We start from the raw sequence: 24,791 nt of genomic DNA, 5'->3' as shown, positions 1-24,791 counted from the left end.
TCATGCAGAGCTGGTTTCTCACTACCACCCCCACACCCGCTCCCCCACCCGAGCATATACTTACCTCATTGGCCGTGGCCCTGAGCTAGATTTTCCCCCACTTCCCTGTCTCCGTACCTCTCGTACCCCTTACCTGCTCTTCCCCCAAAAGTTTGCCTATCAAGCTTCTTTCTTGGCTCTGTTCGGTGTGCTTAAAGTGCCTACTCCCCTTGTATATCCTCCAGGACTGGGTACTGGTATCTTTACGAAACAATTTGTACCTTGATTTGTACTATTTCAGTTTTCTCTTGTGTTTCAATACGGTCAGATTTTAATTTTTTTGGTGCAATCATCAGGTCTGAGATTAGTCATGTACGAATCGTATTTTGTACTGCTCACAAAATTTCTTGAGATGTCAACATCTCCGAAGATAGCCTTACTTTTGTTGTAGTGATATTGATCTTGTTTTAAGGGAATATTCAGGAGAAAAAGAACTGCTCACTGTTAGTCCATTGTGCCTGGCTCTGTACATTGTTTGGAAAGCTCCACTCTGGCAATTGTTCCAAACAAAAGGATGCCACTTTGAGTGCCTCTCGAGCCAAGAGTGATATCTTATAATTAACTCATCTCTCTCTCTCTCTCTCTCTCTCTCTCTCTCTCTCTCTCTCTCTCTCTCTCTCTATATATATATATATATATATATATATATATATATATATATATATATATATATATATATATATATATATAGGTACAAAATACATACATGCATAAATGTGTGTTGCTGTGTATATTCTTCTGGCTTGAAATGTATATATTTGTCTTTATTTACATACGCATGAGAATGAATTATTACAGATTTTTCCTTACAAAAAAGTCTAGAATCTAGACATTAAAACTATATGATTTGACCTATGCTTTATTAAATGTGGCGTACGATGTTAACCTCTAAAGTTACTTTTCTATCGACTTTTTACTGAACTCTTTCCCCCAAAAAACCCCCCTACCCGAACAGGTTTGTTGATGATGCCACTTAAGAATTAATCAATAGTTATTATTCGATACGTAGAGCAGAATTTTTCACTCTTATGTAATAAAATTTACGGTTTATGGTAGTAGTGTTTGTGAGGTAAAAGAGTTTTCCATTAAAAGCATTTGATCTTTTGAAAAATTATCAAAATCTGGCAACTTTTATCTCGCAACACTAGCCCGTGAAACCTGTTTATGAGCATGAAGTCCGCTTTATTCGAATAAGCATTATAAAGGCAAATTGTCATAAAATTTATACATTATAGCAACCAGAGTATCGTGATTATAATTAAAGATTTGTTGTAAGAATAATTTCGAAGTAGAGTACAGCCAGTGGTGTACAATAGCGCATTTATACATTAACCGTAATCCGAGTACGAGCGCCAGGCCCGAACCAGACAAGGTGAGTGAGCCCAGTTTTTTGCTCATTATTTTCACGTTTATTTCGCAACCAGGTGAGTCTTGGGGTGTCTATGCAGGGGCTTAAATGTAGGCCGAGTGGCGTGCAGTGCCGTGCCAAGGTACGTGTTATCAGTTGTGTGTTGGAAGTGCAGGTGGGATGTCTCATTGGAAAATTTTCGAGGGTTTAAGTGAGTGAAGTGAGGCTGAACCGAGTGTTTTGGTTGACTGCTTCTTCTTCTTCGTCGTGGCCTCACCTGTTGTTTTGGGTTGTTTGGTGGTTGTGGTGTCGCTGCTGCTGCTGCTGCTGCAACAGGTTGTAACCAGAACTCGGAGCTGCGGGACTTAACCGAGAAAAATCGAAAAAATCGTAATATTTCGCTTTGTTTGTGTTTGTGTGGAATTCCTGAAAGGAATAGACTTTTACGGACTTTTCTCTAAAACTTAAGGTAAGTCTTGAATTGTTTAATGTTCCCTGAGAAGGTTAGACTTTATGAGACGGGGCAGGTTAGGCTTTGATAGGCAGTTCGAGGTTATGGTGACTGAAATGGCTTGGAGTTTGTTTTAGACTGTTAAGTAGTAAAACTCAGTGGCAAAATAACATATTTTGATGTAAGATTTATTTGCTTAGCTCTGTGCTGGTTACTTTTATTTGTGGTGGGGATTCTGACCCAGGCTGAAGACTAACAAAGCCAAGGTTAGGTTAGGCATAAGGTAGGTAGGCAGGCTTGGGGGTTTTAACGCAAGAAAATTGTAGAAAATGGAATATTAGTGGCAGTATTAACCTAGGCTATGTCCACAATACTTTAATACCTTGTGAGCACCAAATTTAATATCAGAAATGGTAATTTTGAAATTTTTTTCTTTCTTGAGGAGTATTTGGGGTAAAAGTTCATTTCTGGTCCAAACTCCAATTCCACACGAGGGCTAGGGTAAAACTTTACTTTAGTTGTGCGGCCTGATTTCCGCCAGTCGCTGACCAGGACAGGTTTCTCATTCATAAATAGACATAACCTTTCCTATAATGCCAGGTCCTGACATAACCAGATCTTACCTACCTAACCCAACTTAGAGCAACATCCCCTGACCTGGCTTGGGGGGTAGACTCCCCCCAAAAAGGCCATAACCTGTCCTGGTCAGCAACTGATGGGAATCAGGCTGGGCAAGTAAAGTAAAGTTTTACCCTTAGAAAAAATCCTCAGTTGTTTACATATATTTTATTTTTTATTATGATAAGTATTAGTTTGTAAGAATTATGTACATAGAATAATTTTTCATATTTTTATGAAGATTCGAAAGATATAATAAAAAATCGAGTAGGAATGTTCGCACTGGAAACAAACATTATCTGTATTGGGGACACATGATTTAAAAAGTATTAGGGGTATGGATGGACATGGGGTTGGGTGATAGATTCTTGGTGTGTGCACTGTTTGCGACTTATTGTGATAACCTTTCTGTTTTTGTTATCATGTATAATTTACCTGCTGCTTTCACCTCCCCTAGAACCATTTTGTTTTTGTTACCCTATATAATAATTAGCCTACCTACTGCTTTCACCCCCTCCCCCCTCTTGGAGCTAACCCCCATCTTCCCAAGTTAGCCATGACCCCTTACTCTGCACTGAGTTTTGTACACTTGACATACTATATTCAATTTAACATTGACTGCCTTATGCATAAGAATTGCTGATAGCTAGACCATTAATTTTATTAATTTTATATCATATCAAACACATTTCATTATTCATCTGGAAGTGCCATAATTCCTTCCTGTGATAAATGCTCTTCCTAACTAAAGTGAATTACTGTATTGGGATTGACACAAAAGGTACCTCCCAACTGTAAGGAATGAAATATGCTGTGTGCTTAAGGAGACAGGGTGTGTGCCCCTTGCAAAATTAGGTTTAGGTGAATTTCTTTATTTCACTTTAATGAGTCATGGCTCCCAAGGTCAGGTTATCATGAGGCTGGCAAGGTAAGGATCCAGTGGCCTAGTTTAGGTTAGGTTTGGGAAGGTAAGGTTAGAACGCACCCCTGTAGCTGGCTTTGTGGCATTGTTGCCTTGTATAATGTGTTGTTATTAATACTGATTAAGGACATGAACCATATATTTTTCTCCCTATTCATCTTGTGGTTTATGCATTTTCCCAAAAGGTAAAATGTTTCCTACTATCATCCCCCCAAAAGATAAAAAGTTTCCTACTGTCATCCCCCCAAAAGATAAAAAGGTTCCTACTGTCATCCCCCCATAATTAATAAATTAGGGGGGATTGCTGAATGAGTGGTTTGCTTGAACAGTAATGGCCAAAATTGCTTAAAACTTGAGATAAGGAGTTGGCATTAGAGTATCATAGTAAATTACAGTATTTTGACTTAGCTAGGCTATTCCATTAATAGGTTAATGGCTATTCCAGTGGCAGCATAGGATCCATTCCATGGATGGGAAAGCCTATGTTAAGGCAATAAAGATCAGTGGGAATGTAGAGTCAAGCTCATGCTAGTTTACCCCATGGTCTAAAAGTAATAGAATAAGCTGGAAGTGATTACCTACAAGGGTAAGCAAAAGAAAACTTTTTGGGGGAGGGGTTGGGTTTAATCTTTAAAGCCACTTACAACAGACTGAGTCACAACAGAGTGGCAATTCTTCCAACTGTGGAGGTAATTAGGTTAATAATGTGTTATTTGCTCAACCACAAACATCTCAAGTAGTGATTAAGCATCTTGAGATCAGTTGTGTTTATTTGCATAGATGATTGCTCTTGTAGATTTAACTGAATTTACCAAATTCGTTAGCTGTGCAGAAAGGACAGTATTTATGCACACAACAGCTCAACCACGAACATCTCAAGTAGTGATTAAGCATCTTGAGATCAATTGTGTTTATTTGCATAGATGATTGCTCTTGTAGATTTAACTGAATTTACCAAATTCCCTAGCTGTGCAGAAAGGACAGTATTTATGCACACAACACAGTAATATTAGGATGTTTATGCATTAATTACTTTTAATGTTACTGGATTTTGGATGAATGTTATATAAATTATATAGGCTTTATGCACTTATCAGAATATAAGTTCATAAAGACCTCTTTTAAACTTAAAATTCATGTCCAGAATGCTAGATTATATGCATGAACAGTTAGTTATTCACTTGAAAAGGGCTAAAGCATTACTGGATAGTCAGCAAATAGGCAGTTTTATTCTAGTAAGACACCTGTTGGTTATGATCCATTGTAACTGATCTGTTGGAAATGGTGGATAAGTGCAAATGTGATAATCTGGTTCTACTGGATCTTAGTGCAGCATTTGATACAGGGTGTATGAACTACTGCATGGTTTTTGATCCAGTGGAATATTTGATGAAGTCCTTGAGTATTTGAAAGATTACGTACTTGCGTGACAAAAAATGTGTACAAATTGGAAACTTATTTAGCTTATAGACATTAAGAAGAGAAAAGCGTACTATGTCCATTTTTTTTTTTTTTTTTTTTGCCCGTGGGTTTGTCAAATGTGCTATAGAGGCATGGGGGTAAATTTCAAACTGTTTCTGTGTGACACCCAATTTTGTTTCTCCATTAATGACTGAGGATAAAAAAGAACAATTAAATTATCTTTGTACCAGTGTTAAGAGAGAAAGGCACTTGAGTCCCAAAAATTGTTTGAAAAATGAAATGTAGTGAATCAGTGTAGGTGGTAAAGAAACATAAAGGAGGCTTGTGTCTCAGGATTTTGTACTGGATGACTGGTAAGATTCTATTACTCAAGTGTAATTTGTCTCTTAGTGCTCAGATAAAAGTTGTTAAAAGTGTTACGGGATATTATCTCTGAAATATTTCTTGTGTTAAAATGTCTCGTGTGTTCTTTCAAGAAACTAATGGAGTGGACTACTGCAACTCAAACCAGTACAGTACAGTATAATTTACCTATGATCAAACTTAGAAGTTGCAAAATACATTACATAGAGCAACAAGGAAAAAAAAGTTTCACACCTCGGGATAAGATTACTACCGTATTTGAGTGCATTGGCTGCCTATGTTTAAAATGTTTTATGACTCATCAACCTATCAACACTGGACGCCCAAAGTATTTAAGAGATTTGCCATGTGCAATACAACCAGTGAATGATGTCAATGCAAGAATAGCTTGAGATGGATTCAAGGTGTATGAGCTAAGCTGCCTTTGAATCTGGGTTTTAAAGCCTTCAAATTTGTTACCTCTACATGTTTCAGTAAGCTCCCATATGAGAAGGTGTAGAGATGTAAAGTCCTTTAAGAAGAAATTGGAAGACTCATATTTTCTCAGTGTAGTAAAGTAGTGTGGATTTCACATTTTATGTGGAGTATGCTGTTTGATGCTTGGATTGTCGGTACATATGCATATATATGACAAATAAACAAGTAAGTCGTACAGGGTGCCTTTGGGGGAGTGGGACAGACATATTACTCATGGTTAGAAAAATGGCAATGAACACCTACTATAATACTGTACAGTATACCTCCCAGTGGTTGGTAGATGATAACACATCAAGTACATGGCTTTGAATATTTGGCCAATGATTGAGCAAATAAAATACGATGCATCAGGCATATTTGCCCAATAGGTGGGGGAATAGCACCCACTATTAGGTTTATTAGTCCAATGCTTGTTGACTATCACATGAGTAATAGTGTGTAGTCTTAGGTAAAGTAGGTTAGATTAAGCCTTACACTGTATTTGGAAAAATGTTACTAAAAACTTGTTACCTGTATTCTTGAAAGCACATCTGTGCTATTGAGATTAGGCTAGCATCTATCTATTATAATATTGGTTTTTTGTAAATATTTAAAAGGCTTTGGCAAATTGGGTGCAGTGTACTGCCTAGTGTAGCCACAGATATTTGTGAAAGAGGCATTCAAGGACCATTTTTGAAAGTATTAGTGTTGGTATGGTTAGTTTATATTTGTTCCAAAATATTTTTATTGTAATCAGTATGACCAAAGAAATCAGTTCTTTGCTACTTCAGGTTGTGAATTGAGGCTAGGGAATGATAGATTTGACTCATTTACAGTATTGAATTATTTACACATTCATTCCTAGTTTGAAATTGTAAGTATTAAATTTTACGGAAGTACTTTAATGGTGGTTCAAGCGGATATAATTGAGACCATTCTAGCTTCATTAGGATTCTTTCTGGATATAAATGGTTTCCATAAAAATTCAGGCATGTAAATTAGTATGGTTATTATATGTCATTATTGCTGGCAAGTCATAACTTACATCATAGACTGTAGATGTGAGACCAAGAAAATCTACAGATTTTTACTCTTAACTCTCTAAAGCTGTGTGAATACTTTCTGCATAGGGATTTTCAAGATTAGAATATTCTTTACACACAAAAAAAGGCAAACGTTAGAATATTGTGTGCATAAAAAAAAAAGAAATGTGTTATTGCAATGCAGTTTGTACGTAGTTTGTGCTGTTTTCTCCTGTTGGATTGGTTGGTAAATTCTTAGTTTGTGTTTTCTCTAATATTTACAGTAATTGAAGGTCTAAATATCCCGTTGTTTCAAGATGTAAGAGGATGTGAGGTCAATAATATTTACAGTGTAAATCAGACCATGATAATTAAGTGATTTTTAGATGCTACTTGAATTAGTGCAATCAGTAATTACATCCTTCATTTGCTTTTCCAAAATATGCACTTTGCATAGAGGTACTCTCACTCTTTTCAGTTGTCATTTTCTGTGTGCAGTTCCCTTAGTTTTGTAAGTCAGGTCAGTAGTACTTTCAAAGAAGACTGAATTATTTAATATTTCTTTTCTTTTATTTGAAGGTTATGTTGCTATGTTGCCAAGGTAATACGTGTAAATAGACTCACTACAACTGTATTTTAAATCAGCAAATATATGTGAAAATGTTCTCAGTTCATTAATCCATAACTTGGCTAGGTTACCAGTTTTTTTTTTTCCACATCGTCCTCCTATTGAGTTTTGTTTTGTTGCTTACAGTAGTATTAATAAAGGTTATATACTGTAATAAACTCCCATTCAAGCTAGTGTAAATAAATTATACATGAAAATGTTCTCAGTCCAGTTTCCTTTAACATGTCTGGTGAAGTTTATTACTGTATTGACATTAATGATATTACTAAGTAACACTGCAATTTAACAGACCTCAACTCAACCGAATTTTGTACATATCAGCTACATTATTATGATTATTTATTGCTATATTATATTTTAGATGTGATACATTTTTGTTTAAATCTTTTATATTGAAAGTTAAGCATTAGTTTAAGGTAGGAAATGAGTGGAATTGCTGTTACCTGTTAGCTCCAAGCATCCCCAGATAATGCAGTCTCCACAGAAGGGGTCAGATATGACTTCTGATTCATTCACAACCCCAAGGAACTGCAGAGCCAGAAAAGTACTGCAAGAATGATGAAAAAACTCCTGACGTTTAGAGGCCATGATCAGCTAGTCATTCAGGTAACAGCAGAGATATATCCCAATCCTCCAGGACCAAACTGTGTTCTAGATCATTGTGCACATTCGTAAACATGATGATATCGGATGAGAGACCACAGCAGCATCATTGACCCTGATTTTGTCAATACTCATAGAGCAAACTCCATCTTACAGTCCAGAGGCAAGATGGTTACTTTGACTGCCATGGTCTCCACTTGCTTGTGGTGTTTTGAAACAGGGTAACAGTCTTGTCTGTAGATCAGAAGGTTTTATGGCATCCAGCAAATCAAGCAAGTTACTTCTCCACCATTGGCATGCCAGCAGAAGTTCTACATGTCAAAAGATGCAGAGACCACTCTCCTTCAGGTTGATTTGTCAGAGAGAGACTGACAAGGCGGTACATCATGCGTGTCTCTAGAATGAAGGGCCATAGTCATTTTCCATGGTCGTCTCCTAGGCATCATTGTGACTCCACCTATAGTGTCTCATTTGTGGATGAGAGAGCAAAGTTACAGGGAGCTGTTTGTATTAAGAGGAAAGGTGTTAACTTTCCTCTGGCATCAGAGCGCTAACCTGTGGGAAAACTTTGCCTTGAGAAGGTGTGCTTGCATAGCCTATTTGCCTTGCTGAACAGTTAAGGCAGCTGTTGAGGAGAGGGGTTCTGACAGCCTAGGCACTTTGATCCACTGTGCAGTTTCCTTAAGCCCTCTGCATGGTGCCAAAAGGTACAGTAACCAAGCCTTTGGGAGTGGTCTTGCCTTGTGTGTCAGGTATTGGACCCATCAAAAGAGGGGTGAGAAGCACTCCTTGGGGATGTGGACAGAGAATGACCATATCTGCACATCACTGTTTTGGAATTGAGTGCAGCACTGCTTCTCCTGCAAGCATTCAGAGCATGAGTCGTGAGTCACTCCTTATTGTTGAGTAACAACATAGCCATAATGGCATAGGTCCACAAACTGGGTTGGATGTTCACACTACACCTCATCATTTGGGAATGCAAATGCACAAGGCAGCATTTCATGATGATCTTTGTTGAACCCATGCCGAGTGGTATCCTGATTTAGCTCTTCAGGTTGAGGCCCCCAGAGAGATTCCCCTGTGGTGGTGTTTCATATCACCAGACTACTCTTAGCCTTACCTCATTTTACTTTAGGGATATCACCCACAAGTCCTTGGACACCTTTTTTGTAGGACCTGTGGTGGCTGTTCAACAGACTATAAAGCCAGCTTCTCACGGATAGAAAAGCATCTTGCCTAGGTACCCTAAGGACATAAGATTTGGGGTTAAATTGTGAAAGACTGGCTTCACTCTTTCTCTCCTTCTGTTATTTTCTTCCTCTTCAAGGCAGCAGTCAGGTCAGGTAGGCTGCAGTTGAAATGGGCTACAATGCTCAATTGAGCAATCAGTAGCAAATCTTCAGCTCATGAGGTATGACTCCCTCCTTTATCTCTTTTACAAAGGGGTAGGGGAGCCAGTGGGCAATAGTAGAGCTATCATCTGAACACATTGTTTTATATTTGACTGTGATGTTAGTTGCTTTTCCAACTTGGGCCTCCATTTTTTAGGTAGCATGTGATTTCCTGCTTTTTTCTTTAGAGTGAGGTGTCAGACACATTTCATTCTGGCTTAGAGGCCTATAAACCTTGTATCCCTGTGCTGAATTATGTAGGAGGTTACGTGAGTCATTGGTACCCTACTCAATCTCATGACTGAGAACCTGACATTTCAGGATGGAGATTCAACTCGCCATCGAGTTTGTTAAATACAGGGTGATGGTTTGCCGTATAAACAGATATAAAATTTTTTAAGTAATTGGTAGGTTTCTTAATTAGACAAACCTGAGCTTTTTATATAATCCCACCTCAACCATCCCACTTATCTGTGATGTTGAAGGAAAATTTTTTGGCTTCACTCACCAACCACCAGTTAACTACAAAGTACATTACTGTATTTTGTTACTAAGCATAAAGTTTTTGGCTTTACTTGCCTGTCACCAATTAACTACAGTACCTTGTTACCAAGTGTCAAAGAGTTTCCAGCTTGCACTGAATATTCTAGGCCATAAGGTTCTGGATTTTATACCTAGGGAAAATACAATGGTTGTCCTGGTTTGTTCCATTTAAATGTGATTTAGTGCAAATAATACTGTACAGTACAGGTATTTTTAGCAATAATAGTACCTGTATGAGCGTGGTATAGAAACTTTAATTTAATATCCCTAGTCATTTATTTAAAAATCAACAAGATTTTTTCATGAAGATTTTTTTTATCAGATTCCAGTGAGGTTTCATAAAATTCCAGTTAATATAATTGGATGACTGGCTCCAAATCTAAGTTAAAAAGATGTAAGGGACATTGGGTTGTTGGTGAAACACATGATAAATTGATAATTGATACATTTTTAAAATACTTCTTCCTTTTTTCTTGATAATTGTATCACAATCTTTAAAATTAAAATGGTAATATTGTATTGTAGATCAGAAGCCAAGGTGTCATTTGAGAGAGTAAAGTATTTCTTCTGACTAGTTATGTAGAAGTAGAAGTGTTCTATCATGCAGTTTATGTAGGACCAAAAGTTTTTCTCTTCCTTTCCTTATTTGAATGTTGACAAACTGTTTCTCTCAAGGTGTAGCCTGCAAGGGCAGCATAAAAAAAATGTATTGGGTGTACGTTTTAAAAAGGATTTTTACCCAGCGGAATACATGTTGGCTGCTATGAATGGTTATTCAAGATTATTTGAGATTGCATTTCAGAGTTGACAGTTGATTTCAGTATTTCTTGACTGCATACATGTACACACATCTGAAGTTTAAGCCGTAAGAAATTCGAATAATAATAATTATTGAAGGCCTCTGATTGGTTAACAGTTTTCTTTCATTTACTTTGCTGAAAATAGGGAATCCTGAGGGATCCGTAATCACTTGTATTCATGAATTTATTTAATTTAAAGTCACCAGTATTTATAGGAAATATCAAAATGAAAAATAAAATTACAGATATATATTTATTATTTATATATATAGTATAGTATATCTGTAATTATATTTTTAATTTTAATGTTTCCTGTAAATATGAGTAGATTTGAAACAAAATAACAATCACTACCACATGCTTATTTTAACCATTACAAACAGTGCTGATGAGTAGTATGTCAGAATTAAGTATACACACTGCTCCTTTTACTATCTTGCATGCAGCACTATGTAGGTCATACTCGCCTCCCTCCTGAAACTTACAAGTTATATACTTTTCACCAATCTGCTTTCTTTTCACATGACCATACATCTCAAAACCTAAGTTCTTTCTTTCACCTACACTAATTTTTTAATCATTTCTGCATATCTCCACATTTCTCACCATATTAGTTCCTTTGGCACGTACTTTAGGAGGAATTCATCTCAGCAACTTCAGTCTTCTTTTTTTCTTTCTTTAGCATTCAGCTTCCACACATTACTTTCATAAAAGAAGTCATAATAAAGCTATGAAAGGTACTGTGTTGTGAAGATTTATGTATGATGGAAGTAGCTGTATGTAAAGTGTGTCAGTTTGAAGATTACTTTGGCACAGTAAGAACCATATCAAATGAGCTGGTATTCTTTAACTTATTACTTTTATTTCTTTCCTCAGGTTTCCTTAATTCACAATGGGTGATCAGTGCTTTTGTTTGCGATGGAACAATTACCAAAGCAGTATGGTTGGGGTACTCCGTTCACTTTTAGAGGAAGGACAATTTGTTGATGTTACGTTGGCTTGTGACGGGAGGAGATTAAAAGCACACAAGCTCATGTTATCAGCGTGTTCAAATTTTTTCAGACAGTTACTCAAGGTATTGTTACTTTCCTCAAGTATTTTATGTAATTTCATGTGCATGGTTTTTAATAGTTTACATAAGAACCCTTGAATTCTGAGGCTCTGTTCAAACGTTTATATTTTTTCAAGTTTTCATTTTTTTAAAAGAATGTGATCATAATTCATTTAATTTTTCAGGAAAATCCAAGCGAACATCCCATTATTTTTTTACGGGATGTTAGGTTCTGGGAACTTGAATCGATTATGGACTTCATATATAATGGACAGGTGAGTGTATCTCGTGTTTTTGTTTCCGGTAAATTGAATAAGTGGAAATGGTCCATTGATTTTGGTACTGAGCGTGTGCAGCTGTAGAGACCATTTTGCGTACTAATCTGTCTTAGCAAAATGGTAAATTATGAAGGTAGCACACACACACACACACACACACACACAGAGAGAGAGAGAGAGAGAGAGAGAGAGAGAGAGAGAGAGAGAGAGCACTGTAATTAGTTTGTTTTTGCTTATTAAGAAAATGGATGATTCTGAAAATGATACAGTATTAGGGATAAGGAAAGATGCTTTTCCTTTTTTTGCACAGAAAAATAGAATGCTTTGTTTTGCAGCAAGACGTCTGCACAAAAGACAGTTTTTTTTTAGGTAAATTTCTCTGCCTGCATTTTTAGTATAATACTGTGTTTGAATTTGCCATGGTGTTTCATTATCAAGTTAAACACTTCAGATAAAGTTGAAGACCATGTAGATTTCATATATTTATTGCATTTCCCTAAATTTGCTTTTGTGAGTTGTTAAAATTTTTTATGATGACAATTATTTGGTCATTTGGTGAAGTTCAAGGCATCATAGTTTAGTGTATCTTTTTTCAAGATTACTACTTGTATTTATGGTACTGTATTGTGTTCAGTTTTGTTATGTCGTTTCAGTTTTCTATCAGACATATTTTACCTTGACCTAAGGTCATTTGATAAATTTTGGTATCCCACACATACACATTATTTTTACATATTCTATACTTAACACTTTACAAACCAAGTTTGTAACACAGTACTGTGTAGCTTTGTAGTGATTTTCAGTACCTTTTGTGTATTATTAGTTTTCTGCTTTTTGCATATTTTTCTTTTGTGCCCTTCTGTGAACTTTTCTTTAGTATGCCTGTTCTACTGTCATGTTGAACTTGAACAAGGGTCTTCTCCTTGCTGCATCTTTCCTAGACAGGTTTGTGCTTGTGATTTCACTAGTGAAATGAACAGTGCCTGGTTGCCTTAGCAGTGGGTGCATTTTTTATCATCAACTTGCAGACTCTATAAGGCCAGTCATGCTGATGCCAATTGCAGCACGAGGGCACCAATCTTTGGTCAGTGTAACTAAAGTTGAACCAGGTGTTTCTTCTTCCTCTGCTGACTTTTCAAGCCACCTACCCATTGCAGCCACTGGCCCACCTGCACTTGCTGCCTACTTGCTAACCTGCTCCTCTGAAATTTCTCCTGCTGGCACAAAAACTCCTGAGGTTAAGACATTTACTGGGGTCTGGATACAGAGTGCAGTAAGGACCAAGACTGCTTGTTCCTCATTGAAGGTCAACAGGAGTGCCAGTTCTGTCTGCTGTGATGTCTGCTTAACTTTTAATCTGCTTAGCTCTGGTGTTAGCAGTAACAAACCCTCTTTCTCAAAGACTACCTCCAGCTATGACTGTTAGGGTATTTGTCTTAACCCTTAAACGCCGAGCCTCTATTTACAAAAACGTCTCCCGTATGCCGGCGGCGTTCGGTGAGTTAAGCGCGAAGCGGAAAAAAGTTTTTTCAAAAATCACAGCACGCTTAGTTTTAAGATTAAGAATTCATTTTTGGCTCATTTTTTTGTAATTGCCTGAAGTTTAGTATGCAACCATCAGAAATGGAAAAAAATATCATTATCATATATAAATATTGAAATATATGACAGCGCAAAAAAAATTTTTCATATATAATTTTATACAAATCGCTGTGAGCAAAACGGTTAAAGCTAACGGGTTCTTTTGTTTTTCTTTGTATTGCACACTAAATTGCGATGATTTTGATATATAACAAATTGTAAAACGATCAAAGCAACACAGAGGAAATATTATAAAAAAATTATGCATGAATTGGTAACGCACGGACGTAAAAAATGTTTTTTTTCAAAAATTCACCATAAATCGGAATATTGTGCTAGAGACTTCCCGGTTGTTGAAAAATGAAGCTAATTGATTGAATATTACTAGAATGTAAGTGTTTTAGCTTACAATTGCAGTTTCGACCATTTCGGTCGATTAAAGTTGACCGAAAGTCGAATTTTTTCTATTTATCATGATTTATATGAAAATATTTCAAAACTGATAAAAGCTACAACCATGAGTTATTTTCTGTTGTATTGTACATGAAATTGCACACATTTTCATATATAAAACTTTTATGTAACGACTAATATAAACTGTGCAAATATTACGACAATGTGATGAAAGAATTTTCGAGATGTTCGCCGAAAGTTTTAGCACAGAGACGTAAGGAAAATTTTTTCAAAAAAATTCACCATAAATCAAAATATTGTGCTAGAGACTTCCAATTTATTGCAAAATGAAGGTAAACGATTGAATATTACTAGAATGTAAGAGTTTTAGCTTACAATTGCGTTTTTTTAACATTTCGGTCGAGTTAAAGTTGACCGAAGGTTGAAATTTTGGCAGTTATCGTGATTTATGTGAAAATATTTCAAAACGGATAAAAGCTACAACCATGAGCTATTTTCTGTTGTATTCTACATGAAATTGCACACATTTTCATATATAAAACTTTATGTAACGACTAATGTAAAACGATGCAAGCATTACGACAACGTGTCAAAGAATTTCTGAGATGTTCGGCCGAAGTTACGCGGCAGAGCGAAGGAAAAAGTTTTTTTCAGAAATTCACCATAAATCGAAATATTGTGCTAGAGACTTCCAGTTTGTTGCAAAATGAAGGTACATGATTGAATATTACTAGGATGTAAGAGTTTTAGCTTATAATTGTGTTTTTTTTACCATTTGGTCGAGTCAAATTTGACCAAGGTTGAAATTTTGGCAGTTATCGTGGTTTATATGAAAATATTTCAAAACTGATAAAAGCTACAACCATGAGTTATTTTCTGTTGTATTGTACATGAAATTGCGCACATTTTCATATATAAACTTATGTAACGTGGCTAATATAGAACAGTGAAAAAATTACGACAAAATGACGAAAGAATTTCTGAAATTTTCAGCCGAGTTACCGCGGCAATGGCGTAAGAAAAGTTTTTTCAAAATTCACCATAAATCGAAATATCGTGCTAGAGACTTCCAATTTGTTGCAAAATGAAGGTACATGATTGAATATTACTAGAATGTAAGAGTTTTAGCTACAATTGCGTTTTCGACCATTTCGGTCGAGTCAAAGTTGACCGAAGGTTGAAATTTTTGTAGTCGACGACGGTACGTCCACTTGGCACCCAACAGACAATTTTAGTCGACGTATGATACGTCCAGTAGGCATTTAAGGGTTAAGGGCTTGTGTTACCTCTGGATCAGAACTGTAGATTTTTGCCTCTTGGCCTGGTTACTCTGCTGGTGTGGTTAATTTCATGTTGGTTTGGAAGGAGGTGTGAGTAGAGAATGTCAGTATTATTTCTGCAGTATATCATCATTGCTTCCTCCTTTGACTCATCCTTTCACCAAATTGAGGTGATTACTGATTGTATGAGACTTATGATGAGCTCACTATTTCAATCATCATCAATTTTCCATGAAAAGAGACCATATTCCACAAGCTCTCCTAGGATGCCATATACTCTTTTGGGATGTTCATATTCTATTCTGAACAGGAGAACTCAAGTAAGGAGACAGCAGTCTCTCTTTTGGCCCTGGAGGGGGTTTTTGCTTCTGGCAAAATTGCCTGCATCTCTCCAAAAGTTTTGGAGATTGTGGAAGGAGATAAGCACATAGTAGTGGCTGGGGGAAGTTTTTGGAATAGCTGTTGACTTCCTTTCCTGGAGACAAGCCCCTCCCTTTCTCATCACAGCCTATAAACTTCAGCATGTACAGTCAAGACTCTTCGAATTCCCAGTCCCTTGATGTTGAAATGAGGTCTTTGTGTTAGAAGCCAGCAATACTGTAGAGGAGAGGCAGGTCAAATTGTTGTGCTTCTGCAGTTGTCCATTCTTAGCACTGAAGTTAGAGGTTAAAAGAGCTTCAAGTCAAATAGCTGGGCTTCTACAGTCGTCCCTTCGTAGCCCAAAGTTGATGAGGAGGGTGTTGCCTGATTATCGATTTTAGCCCCATGAACAAGTTTGTAGACTGTCCTACTTTTAGGATGGAACCAGTTGCTTATTTTGGCATTCCGTCAAGGAAAGATAGCTTTCTACCATCCTTGGACCTCTGTGGCGATTACTTCCACATCCTAATTCATTCACCCTCTTGGAGATTGCTTCAGTTTGTGGTATGGGAAGGTATGTCTCCCAGTTCAAGGCTCTGTGTTTTGGACTGGCATCTGCTTCTCGAGTTTTCACTCACTTAGACCTCTGGCACCAGTGGAAACATGGGCCTAGTGGAATGGGTTTATGCTCTGTTATTGTGATAAAAGCTTTATTATCTGCATCTGATTTCTTTTAAAGGTATATACACTGCTATGATATTTCACTAATTTTTCAAGATGAGCAAAAGTAAATGTATTTTTAAAGAAGGAAAGAAACATTTTAGATTTTTATTTTGCATATAAAAGGAAGTAATGCTGATACCATTCAATGTTTTCAGGTTAATGTGATGCAAGAACAATTGCCTGGTTTTATTAGGACAGCAGAAGCTCTGCAAATCAAGGGTCTTGCTGCTGTTAATAACAATAACAACAATCTAAGGATAAACGTAAGATTGTGGAACTGTAATTAATTATCATCTGCATGTTTTGTAAACTGCATGGTTGCTTGTGTTGTGCCTTTTGTTTTATTTAGAATTTTTTTTTTTTTCAATTTTCAGCCTTTGGTATTCTACCTAGAAATTGATATAAGTGCAGAAAACTTTTAGGAGTTTTCATATTGAATTATAGTACCTTTTTTTGTTGAACTTGAAAAACTAGCCATTGCAAAGTAAGTATAATGCAGTACATATGGTGTTTTTTGTAGTATAGGTGTGTAGTTTTTCATTTGCTCTTATGCTCAGCTAGTGCTTTATCATTATGATATTTGATGTAGCTTATGCAGAAGAGACAATACACTTTTCAGGCAAGCATAAACCTTAGTGTGGAAATGACAGTATAGTAATTTCAGGTACTGTATAAGCATTATTGTGTAGTGTACAATACAGTATCTACAAGTCAAGTGAATTTTAGGTTTAATTTAGTTTGTCAGACTGATTGTGATGGATGTAAAAGTTCTGTCTCATAATGTTATATCTAGTCTTCTGGTAAATACATCCTGAATGAAGAAAGATGGTTTTTTAGGAGCTAACTAATCTTTTTTTTTTATCTCCACAAGAAAACTATTTAGTATAAAAGTGTATTTAATTCTGTCAGTTACCCATATTCCTCATTTTGCATATTCCTTCACTCGAGTCTGTTTTTATTTTTTTTTAGCTGACTGTAAAATCTGCTGCTGATATTGTGACCTATGTTGGCTGCTGAGCAGCATGATCAATCTTGATTAGTGTCAGAGATATTCGGTGGATATATTTACCATCAGCTTCAAAAAAAACAGTCTGTACTTGCCATAGCAAATGTTGGACCATCCCACGAGAAGCAAATGCTGTATGGTATTATTACTGATAGTAACAGGTAGTGTAGCTGATTGACTCAATAGCTGAAATAATTTTTCAATAGGCTGATGGCTGTATGTTCAATTTTTAAACCCCATTGTACTGCCTAGTAATTGGTTTGCATGTGCATTGCTGTTCAGTCCTCTATACTGTATGTCTGTTCATTCACTAAGGGTAAAGTTTTTATCTGGGTCGAAATGATTTTACTGTACAAGATAGAAACTTATTTGTCATACATACTCAACTGATGAAGGTGTTGGCACTGAAGTCAAGGTCATACTTGAAGGTCGGAGATCAAATTGCAATTCCCCACGAGTAAGATTGTTTCACAGCACATCAGTTGGTTTTCCTTCCATTTGTCAATCATTGCCTGTCAAACTTGGTAATGCCAAAATGTGAAATCATGGATCAGATTTAACCTAGGCCATAGATTTGAACCATGAAAGACAGAGACTTCATGTTTGGCATACATATTTCCCCAATGAACCCTTTCTGATGACACCAAGGTTAGGAACTTTGTGACCTTACCATGACTGAGTGTGCATCTCACACGTGCATATTGTTGGGAGGAAATTGTTGGGGTTACTTACCTTTATTTGATTCATAATAATGTCTCTTCAGTATTTCAGTGATTCATGAGCTATCAGAGTAAAGTTTCTTGTTGGGGGATTTGTAACTACTCTCTAAAAGCTTGTTTTTTTTCCAGGTAGTTGTGTAGGTATTATTTGTTTCCCTCCGATGCCTTATTTTGAGTAAGATGTTGCTCAAGTTGATGATATATTTTGACCTCTTATTTGCTTATGAGTCTGAAGATGGTTCACAACAGGAAGTCTTGATTATAGAAAATTATGGTCATTTCATAAGAACCCCATTACCCAGATACTATCTGCGGACAAGTGAGATCTCAGTCTACCAACTTTTATCTTTTAAGAATACAATGTACTGCACATCTTTTATGACTTTAGTGAAGATAATTGTTACTCTTCCCATGAATGAACTTATCAAGTGCATGGGCCATGCTTTTATTTATTCATTTACCAGTCTATCACGTTCATTTTATTTAAGCAGTGTTACTTTCGTATTCACTATGTGTGTTTTACATTTGTTTTTTTTTTCATTGCATAGGTGGAAGTTGATGTCAGACTCCTTCCCCTAGGGTTTCTCTGTCTGTTTAAATTCTTTGTGAGTTTACGTTGATTTCAGTTATTGATGCTGTTCCATTCTTGGTTTATTCAGTTTTGAATTTTCTTTGTTGGTATGGATGTCTTGTAGAGATTATAAGTTGTTTTAGCTCTTATTTTCATGTTTTTCATAGTTGTGATTTTGCTATTCATTTTGTTATAATTTTGTGAACATTTTTTTTGTAAGTTATTGCATATTATGCAATGTAATATATGATTTTTCTTACACCAGTGTGCTGTGATTTCTGTTTTAGGTAAGTTATGCCCTAGAATCATGTACTTGATTAATTTTTTACTGTCTTTAGCTTGCTTTTGTCTTCACTAGACAAGGACTCTCATCTCTCATGTTTGTTTTGCTATGGGCAGCAGTGTTCTCAGCTTGTGTGTGAGATATGCTGTGCCTAGTCAAGGATCAGTGGTTTTGCTTAGCCCAGAAGAGATGTTATAAATGTTGTACACTGAAGTTGTCTCTGTGTGCCTTTTCAGGCTCTTCTGTTTTAGGGTATGTCTTTGTGTCTTCTTTGCCCCTCCTCCTTTATGGAATGAAAGGTTTATCATCCTGCTGAAAAAGTAGACTTCATTTCTCCCATCTCTTTTTCAACTGCCAATTGCTTTAAATGGTTCCTCTGTTGACAGGACTAACTGTTGTCATATCTAGGATTGAGTATGTGCAATAGGGTACCATGAGTCTTGTGCAATACTTGTCAGTCTGAGATTTCCTTGTTTGTATAAATTAGGCAGTGTGTGATTGACCCGTTTGTATGAAAACACTTATGTTTCATAAAAATATCGTTGTAGTGTCCTCCTTTATAATAAGGGATCATAAGTATGGTATAGAACTGTTCCTAAGAGGTATTTCTGTGGTTTCCTGTGTGGGTTGGAGCTTTGAAGGATTGTAATTGATTCCACCAGCAATAATTGCTTCAGAAAGGGTAAACAAAGGTTCTGTTCTAATTGTAATAAAGGCACCCTTATTTTTCCATCTCACATGATTGGACGGTTCTTTTCTTTCTTTTAATGTGGTACTGACTTTTAGGCTTGAATGTGATTATTACTGAACGTTAATTTGGATGTTTCTTAACGTACAGGACCCTCATTTTTATCATGAGATTATCACAGATTTTATTCAAAAGCACTGCTTGGAATTATGAACAGCACCTTGTCAGTATTTGGATCATCCTAAGAGGATTGCTTAACCAGCTTTGTTCAGGTGTTGTTATTTCAGTTAAGATGGTGTTCCAACATTTTGGTATGGAAGTTTAAGACTTGTAAAATGCGAATTTCTGAGTTAGGTATATGTAATGTTATTTAAAATGAACTTGGGAATTTATCATAATCAGATACACTTGGGACAGGAATTAAAGATTAGATTTGCCCTGATAGGTCTGAGTGCTTGTTATATTCCTTAAATTACAACTTTTGAAAATGCCATTTATAGGTTTGGTATGCTGATTGAAAAGTTTTATTATGAACTGTACCTTGTCAGTATTTGGATCATCCTAAGAGGATTGCTTAACCAGCTTTGTTCAAGTGTTGTTATTTCAGTTAAGATGGTGTTCCAACATTTTGGTATGGAAGTGATTTTTGCAAAAGGTCGATATAATGCATACATGACTTGGTGTACCTAGGAATTCAGTGGTAACTTTACTGTATTTTTTTAAAGAAAGAAATATTGCATTAGGAGTGATGATGTACAACACATACATTAAGTCAAAAGCTTATGTCAAGAGTGTTTAAAGAAGGGAATTAAAATGTCCCAAGTGTAAATAAGAATTCTCTGCATGCTATCCATCATAATGTTTTCAATTTTTCGTAATGACATAGTAGTTGCTTCTCTTTTATGTGTTGTTGATTTCTGTCATACAGCCGTATATTGGTGATCATATCAGTCGTTTGCAAGAGATGTACGTAGGGGGTGGTATAGGTGGGGAGGTTGGAGGAGAGGCCTACCAGCCTCCCCCATTGAAGAGACCTCGCCGACCACCGCCTGCCCACAGTCTTCCACCAAGGTGATCAGTAATTTTCAGTTTTTGTTATTTTTATTTTTGTTTTCATTATATCGTTTTGCTCATGCAGTTAATGCATCTTTTATTTGTGGATTGTCACATAAGTTCAGAAGAAATACAGGCATGATGAAAGTTGATTGTTAAGTTAATGTTCCTTTAAAACTTGAACCTTTGTAATGTGCAACACCAATTGTGACGCAGTACAGACATGATTTAAGAGCTTTTGTTTCCTATTAATTTATGATTTTGTGACCTATCTTGAAGTTCCATGTAGATATGGTGAGTGAAATGTCTAGAACTTTGGATTTTGCTTTTCATATTAGTGTGTTTTAGCATGTTGGCATTACATATGATTTCCTCTTGTACTTGTTCAGCTAATGTTGTAGTCTTTTAGACTTTGCTGTACTTGATAATAGTAAAAACACTTTTGATTTTTGTAGAATTTGAGTTTAAGCTTGTTTTTATTATAATACAAACCTTTGTCTTTTATATGGATATACCTTAAGCAAAACCTTATAATACAAACCTTTGTCTGTTATATGGATATATCTTCAGCAAAACCTGGTTCAGTTGCTGAAGTTTGGTATTAAAGTAGTTAGCTAGCAGCAGATGAGTGAGAGAGTAGGGTGCCACCCACTCACTTGACTGTTGATATTCAGCTTTTCTTCACCCAAGCTGCTGTTGACTTCTCCATTTCTACTGGACTCTTCCTAACATGACTACCCATTGAAGATTTTTTTTTTGCTCTTTCACTTTGCCTTCTTTTGATTAATGACTTTGGCTTTCCTATTGGCAGTGAGCGTGATTATGATTAGAATAATGGGAGTTGATTCTCCCTCCCGTTGTTCTAGGTAAGACAGGGTATATGAGCACTTTTTGTAGTTTTCACCAGGGACCAGGGTTGTCCAGTGGATGTGACTTGAATTAAGTATGCTGATTGGTGTCCTGTCTAGTGGAAGAAGTGTGGGTTGAAGAAATGCTATTGGTCTTTGGAGGGTAACACCCCTCCATTCCCTTCCACCCACCTTCAAGGACCTCTCTCTGTTGTGACCCTTGCTTCTACCCCTGGAATGGTAAATGGGTGTTTCCACCAGCTAGGTCTGAGACGAGAACAGATGGGTTGGACAATGACCAGTCTGCCCACTCTTTCTGGTATGAGGCATTGGATAGTATAGTGGATGCGCATTCTATGAACGCCACTCTTCTCCTCTCTCATGTTCTCCTGCTTTGCTGACTATCTGAGACACCTCAATGAGATAAACTGTTGCTGAAGGTCTTCTCTTAGTGACTAGGGCTCTGTCCCTCATTTTCTTTTTATAGCATTTGGATACTGTCACAAGTTCTAACCCTGTATTTGTCTCAGTGAATACTTCTGCTTTGGCAGTAATTTCTCCCACTGAGACCCCTTGCTATTCCTGCTGTTGTTGCTTCAGCAGCTTCTGCAACATATCCCTTCTTGACTGCATTCTTAGTGATCATGAGGAAGGCTAGAGAGTTCTTGGTCATAAGGGGTTGAAGAAGTGTAATTGTGCATTGTCCTTTGTTTGTAATCTTCTCTATCCTCATCCTCCTCTCTCTCTCCTTTGGCTTTCCCATCTCTAGACCAGAGGAGCTAGGAGAAGGTCCTGAAGGGATCTCTTTGGAAAAAGGCTATAAGGTATTTTTGTGGACCCAGTTTATTTTCAAAGAGGAAGACAGTCAATGTGACCAAGTACCCAAACAGGTGACCATGGTTTGATTGGTTCATTAGCTTCCTCTCTCACTTGTTTGTTAATCTGTGGGCAAACATGGTCTTGATATGCTGCAGTTCCATTTCTGATTTGTTCTCAAGACAGGTTTCCACTGAGAGTGGCCTCCATCTTAGGAATGGGTTGGTGCTGTGCTATTACTTGCCCTCTCTGAAGAGTAAGATCAAGGTGGAGGCGGAGAAGTGCCATGATACTCGGGAAACTTCTTGTAAAGTTTTTCTGGGTTTGGCAAGGGCTAGCTCAGCCAAGCCTTTGGGGGCAAATATGCCATAGAAGTCAAGGTTATGGAAAGGTCAGACCTCATCTGAATCCTATCAGAGTTCTCAGCAGTCTTCTCCCTCATAGAATAGCCAGGAACCCTCTGTCCTTCCAGTCTACCTCTCAGGCTTTGAAGTGAAAGGGAGACAAAGGGAAGAAGACAAGAGGAGGACACTGAGGCTGGAAATCTTCCTCTCCAGTTGGGAGATGTGTCACACTATTGGGTAATGTGGCAACAATATGGGACAGAGCCCTGGGTAGCGTATGACCTATCTTCTAAGGGCCAACGCTTTCCCCCTCTCAGCTGATCCCATTTCCAACCTTTTCTCTTGAATCATCCAGATATTGTGCCTTGCATGCAGAGGTACAAACAGTGCTGAAGAAAGACACACTGGAATTTACAGACAGCTGCTCTTGAGACTTTTAAAATGTGATATTTTTAATGGAGATGTAAAACCAGGACCTAGAGATAAGTCATCGATTTTTCTCCTGAGATTTTTAATGGAGATGTAAAACCAGGACCTAGAGATAAGTCATCGATTTTTCTCCTGAGAACATGTTTGTTCTTCAGACTATAGTGGTCTGTGTTGGATTCCATAAGAGAGGGTGACTTCATGTATTTAATAGACTTGAAGGACTCTTACTTTTAGATATCCATCTATCAGGTCTTTTTATCTCCACTTTGTTTGCAAAGATACATGCATCCAGTTAAAGCCCTGTGCTTCAGAATGTCAGCTGCCCCACAGGTTTCCACTTGAGTGTTCCTTTTGGTGTCTGACGGGGCCCATTTGCACAGGGTTTGTTTGTTGCAGTAAATCGATGATTGCATCAGGATCAGGACCAGTTGCTCTGATTTTGTCATGATTTAGGATTGTGATAAACTGGGAGAAGTTAGACCTTCCGCCTAAGGATCCTGAAAAATACCAGGACATGCAAGCTCTGGAAGGTGTTAGTACAGTTCCTTTCCCATCAAGAACAGTCAGTTGAATTTTGGCAGATTCCAGTCGCTTAAGTGGTGTCTGAAGGGGCACTCTGCTATATAAAGGCAGAATGCAATACAGTCATACCTCAAAATTACGCGAGGTTAGGTTCCGGAGCCCCTCGTGCAAGGTGAATTTTCGTGTAAGTTTGGCATGGTCTTTAAAAATGGTAATAAATGTTTATTTCCAAAGTTTAAGTACTAAATATGCTTACAAAGTATTAAGCTAACTTTTAAATGAACTAAAGTTAGTGTAATTTTATTTAAAATTTAGCTTATTACCCTTAAAAAAGGAATACAGTAAATGGTTGACAAAAATTGAGTACTGCACAGTTTCATAATAGCGCATTTACAGTAGGTGCGTCACGATACTAATGTTACCCCTAATTCATGGATGCCGTTTTCTTTGTCAGAGTAAAAGACGTTTTCTTTTTGCGCCACTAGGCAAAAACGTCGTCAGTCAACAAAAGTACAATTCCATAAAATATCTAAAACATGTACATAATGTTCGTAGAAGGTAGTACAGTACAGGTAAAATTCAATCAATTTAAAATTATATACTGTACAGGTAATGACTTTAATGAGAGAGAGAGAGAGAGAGAGAGAGATACTGTAATAAAGTAACTGTACTGCTTTTTTTGTATCGTATTTATGTGCAAATATATAAATACAAATTGTCCATTCTGATTTTACACCTAAAAACACGAAAACTTAAAAATTAAACACACCCTCTACAAGGGTATCATCTTTGAAAAATGCAGTAATGAAGGGTATCATCTTGTAAAAGTACACCAACTGAACGTGCTGTAATTACATGCACATACAGATTGCACCAGCACTTTTCTCAGAGGTGAACAGAGTAATTTTCAAAGAATGACACTTATACAACTCTTAGTTACATCTCTGATATTACATTAACCAATTCATTTTATCAAATGAACGCGACTGAACAACCTCATCTCAAGGTCATGTAAAGTCCTTGTGACAAAGACTTTGCAAATGGACATAATACTTGTATGATATTTATGTACAGAAATATAAATATAAATTTCCCATATCGATTTTACAGTTAAAAGCATGAAAACTTATAAATGTACTTCAAACATTAAACAAGCATTTTCTGCAGGTATCATCTTTGAGAAGTGCAGTAACTTTGCAAATGGGTATCACATCTT

At 36.8% G+C, this 24,791-nt stretch overlaps 1 protein-coding gene across 6 annotated transcripts in view; it reads left to right on the top strand.

The window, feature by feature from the left end:
* LOC136840140 (broad-complex core protein isoforms 1/2/3/4/5-like) overlaps positions 1-24,791 on the top strand; it is a 79,319-nt gene that overhangs the window by 42,793 nt on the left and 11,735 nt on the right. For 2 of the 6 annotated variants that reach the window (XM_067106564.1, XM_067106565.1), the window contains exons 2-5: positions 11,486-11,684; positions 11,846-11,935; positions 16,452-16,559; positions 20,492-20,634. In XM_067106564.1, the coding sequence (XP_066962665.1) occupies positions 11,502-11,684; positions 11,846-11,935; positions 16,452-16,559; positions 20,492-20,634 (524 nt within the window). In that variant the 5' untranslated portion in view covers positions 11,486-11,501. Of the gene's footprint in view, positions 1-1,275; positions 1,412-1,452; positions 1,530-1,674; positions 1,857-11,485; positions 11,685-11,845; positions 11,936-16,451; positions 16,560-20,491; positions 20,635-24,791 lie in introns of those variants that run through there. The other 4 variants (XM_067106561.1, XM_067106562.1, XM_067106560.1 and 1 more) reach the window with 4 other exon arrangements.

This window comes from Macrobrachium rosenbergii, chromosome 7 (assembly GCF_040412425.1).
Source record: "Macrobrachium rosenbergii isolate ZJJX-2024 chromosome 7, ASM4041242v1, whole genome shotgun sequence".
Classification (NCBI taxonomy): domain Eukaryota; kingdom Metazoa; phylum Arthropoda; class Malacostraca; order Decapoda; family Palaemonidae; genus Macrobrachium; species Macrobrachium rosenbergii.
Note: the sequence above shows the minus strand (reverse complement) of the source record. Positions and strands in the feature narration are given on the sequence as shown.